Source organism: Sesamum indicum, linkage group LG1 (genome assembly GCF_000512975.1).
Source record: "Sesamum indicum cultivar Zhongzhi No. 13 linkage group LG1, S_indicum_v1.0, whole genome shotgun sequence".
In the NCBI taxonomy this organism is placed as follows: Eukaryota; Viridiplantae; Streptophyta; class Magnoliopsida; order Lamiales; family Pedaliaceae; genus Sesamum; species Sesamum indicum.
The window spans coordinates 13,490,589-13,494,249 of record NC_026145.1 but is presented as its reverse complement, the minus strand read 5'-3'; the positions used below and the strand labels follow the sequence as shown (position 1 = coordinate 13,494,249).

Here is a 3,661-nt window from a genome sequence, read left to right as displayed (position 1 = left end):
CACATAAATAAGTATTGATAAAATCATAAAATCCAAGGAATAAAAAAAAGTAATCTCATTAAATCATCAAGTGGAAGTGTTCATATGTGCGTAAATAGTCCGAATAATTTTATTTTATTATATATAGATTTGTTGATGATGCACGTGCGAGAGAAAGGTATGGTGGTGGAATAAAGAGCTAACCATAAATCAGTGCATTCTTTATCACCTACACGTGCGCGTTAAAACAGCATTTTAATTCTTTTTTGAAGAAAAAAAATAACATTAAATTGTCTCAATATATTGTTCATTTATTCTTCTCTCTCCCTCCCTCCACAACCATAACCAGGCCTGCAAAACCTAAACACACACTGCTTCTCTCTCTCTCTCTCTCTCTCTCTACAGTTTGTATATACCACCATGCACGCTTCTCACAACTGATTTCTCTCTCTCTCTCTCTCTCTCTCTCTCTCTCTCTCACACACACACACACACACGCACATGCACATGTATCTGTGTGTAACTCCATAGTTGAAGGTAAGAATAGAACGAAGGATAGCTCATATTGCATATCGCTGTTTGCTTTGAGTGCTCTGTCTCCATGCTTTTCTATGTATATGTATGTAAACACATACGTACAGACGCGTTTTCATGTATTACTAATTTTTCATCATTTTTGAATGATGTATTGCCATCTGATTTCATTTTCGGCTGTTGCATTGATTGGGAAAGAACCACTCTGTTTGGGAAAAAATTCGGCTGCGGCCTATGTGGGGAAACTTTTCCGTTCTTGATCTGCAAAAGGTTCCATGGACTATATATGTAAATCGCACTCGTGAAATCTCTTTCCAAAAGTCAAATTAAAACTTACACCCTTTCTTCCTTCTGGGTTTATACACGTGAAATGCTAATGGTTTGACGTTATCATGTTGTTGCAGAGTTAATAGTCATATATCTCGAAGCTTTTCAATAGCATATCTCCGCTTCAAGTGAAAGATAAATCGAAGGAATTATGGAAGGATGAGATAGATTTCATATGTGCAGGCGGTGAATCCAAGTCCACTCATTTTGACTCGGTTATCTTTATCTTCTTCTTGAGCCAACTCAGTGGGAAAATATCACTGAGCTGATAAAAACATGGGTTCTGAACCATCATCATTACACCGGCGGAGAATCGCATCGTTCACGCCTGAGTTGTTTGCGGTCATATTATTCTCGTTGTTAATCATTGGAAAATATACAGGTCAGTGCTCATTGAACATGCACAAATGACAAATCCACATCTTCATGTAGGTGTGTGCATTTGTTCTGTTTTAGTGCGCGTAGTGTTTGTTTTGGGTAGAGTACTGTAATTTCATTGGCGGAGATCGAAATCACACTTGGCTTTCAACTCTCCCCAAATTTTCAATTTCTCAACAATTTCCCTCTCTTCTTGTCTTGTGTAAAACTACTCATAGCAATCATCAGATGACTCAAAAATTCCAACCTCCCTTTTTCTGCATAGCAAAAATCAAACGACTACTCTTCTACTGATGTTAGTGATAATTTACTGACTTTTCTTGCAGGTAATAGGCTAATGGAGTTAACGCCAGTTACATATGAGGAGAAGAGCTTGGCGAATATCAAGAACAGCACTCCCTCTGTTACTCGGTTTCCTCATCGCAGACTGCTTAATCATCAAGGTAATTATACTTAAATTTTCCCTAACCATGCCATATATTTTCAACGAGAAATATTTGTGGATAGAAGGGTATCACAGACTGCCCAACAGTCCTCACGCAGTCTTGGAGCCCCTGATCTGATCATGGGTTTTTGGATTATGCATCAAAGGAAGAGACGAAAACTGAAAATCTCTGATATGCCCAGTGATAAGATATATCAGTGATATACGTACATACATTCATATATACACATACACGTATTTATATATGTGATTGATGTATATTCTACCCACTGTCTCTGCATTTGGGGTTGTCTTTAATTTGCATGTTTACATGAAAAGCCCACACAGAGAGAGTGCCCACTGTCCGCACTGCGCCATATTCGTCGGTTCCTGCGGCTACACCGCCAGATCAGAGGTTGCCACAGCCTTACCCACCACTGTTTTTCCCTTTTTCTGTCAGTGGTCGCTTACGGTTCTGCTGCCCACATTTCGGTGGCGCAGCCTCAGCTTTTCTTCCTAACGCGTCCTTTCTATCTAACATGCGCCACCACCTTTAATAGTGTGGGCTCCTAGGACCTACCTATTTATTATTAATCATGCAATAATAGCGTCGTAATTATCTTGTTGTAGGGTAGTTAATGATGTAGCTGCATTAAATAATTAATCACATGCACGTGTGAGCTGATGGAGACGTTTTGAACCTAGAAGGCGCATGTTAGCCTCTTGGCATAGGTGCGGCAATGGCATTGAAGTAGTGAGCAATGCCAATGCATCAATGAGAAATGAAAATCTAATGAATGAAGGCAATTCACTCACTCAGAAATTAGGAATCCACATTTCTCTATGCATAATCCTCTTTCCTTCAAACGTCTCTTTCTTGTGCCTCCCTTTCAAAAGCTTTATTCCTCTATTATTAATGTTATATATACTATGAAAAGTCGTTATATGAAAAGTTCTAGACATCAGGAATGATGATAAATTACATTATAAATATAATAGTATATGTAATGCAATTGAGAACTAAATTAAGGAATTTTTGAGTTGCACTTATTTTAATAAAAATTGATAAAAGTCTTGTCAATTCAAGTTAACAATTCTTGTATGTTCAAAATAGTTCGATTTTATCGTTGACGTCTTGTCTCGATGGTAAGAATTCAGATTTTAAAATTTTTTATTTCCATACATTGTCTTGTATTCAAGGTGGGTAATTCTTTGAAAAATTCTTATTCAAATTTGGCTTGGTAGATCAAATTAATCATTCAACAAATGTATTAATGTGATATACTTGTCATTTGATTAGTTACTTGTTTTAAATTATAGACGATTACATACAAGTATTACACTTTTGTAATTGGTTCAGATTTGACCAAATCTGATTTGAGTAAGAATTTTTCTATTTTTACTTTGGTATTAGTTTTTAAATTTATTATGTTTCGACTTATTTTAAATTTAATTTATGGGTATGATCAGTGTCTAGCAAAAATCAAAATATTCATTAATTTGCACACAATTGCAGTGAAAAATAGGGATACCAAAGGCCCTCAAATTGTACTTGTTTGTGAAATGTATTTCATCTCACTGTTTGATTATATCAATAACTTTTTCATTCGGAAAAATAACATATGAAGCACATTTCATTAAATTTGTGTTTGTATAATTTGTGGGGCTTTCTACAACGGCAGAGGTCAAAGAGAAGGAAAATGAAAAGGAGGTGGTGGAGCCAAACAGGATATGGAGCGAAAAGTGTTCGAAATCGGATATCGTGATAAGCCAAGGCTCCACCGAGGCGCTGCCGAATGGGATACCCACCTACACGGTGGAGATAATGAACGTCTGCATCTCCGGCTGCGACATCTCCGCCATCCATCTCACCTGCGGCTGGTTCAGCTCCGCGCGGCTGGTCAACCCACGAGTCTTTAAACGCCTCCGCTTTGACGACTGCCTTGTTAACGAGGGCAAGCCACTGGTGAACGGCCGCACGTTGTCTTTCCAGTACGCTAACACCTTCCCCTCTCTCCG

General features: G+C 37.9%; 1 protein-coding gene across 1 annotated transcript; it reads left to right on the top strand.

Moving 5' to 3' along the window:
* On the top strand, positions 320–3,656 carry LOC105166934 (protein TAPETUM DETERMINANT 1; the record flags this gene model as incomplete). The annotated part of the gene is made up of 4 exons (XM_011086457.2): positions 320–516; positions 918–1,222; positions 1,545–1,661; positions 3,325–3,656. Coding segments are annotated over exons 2-4 (555 nt in total), but the record flags the coding sequence as incomplete, so codon positions are not given.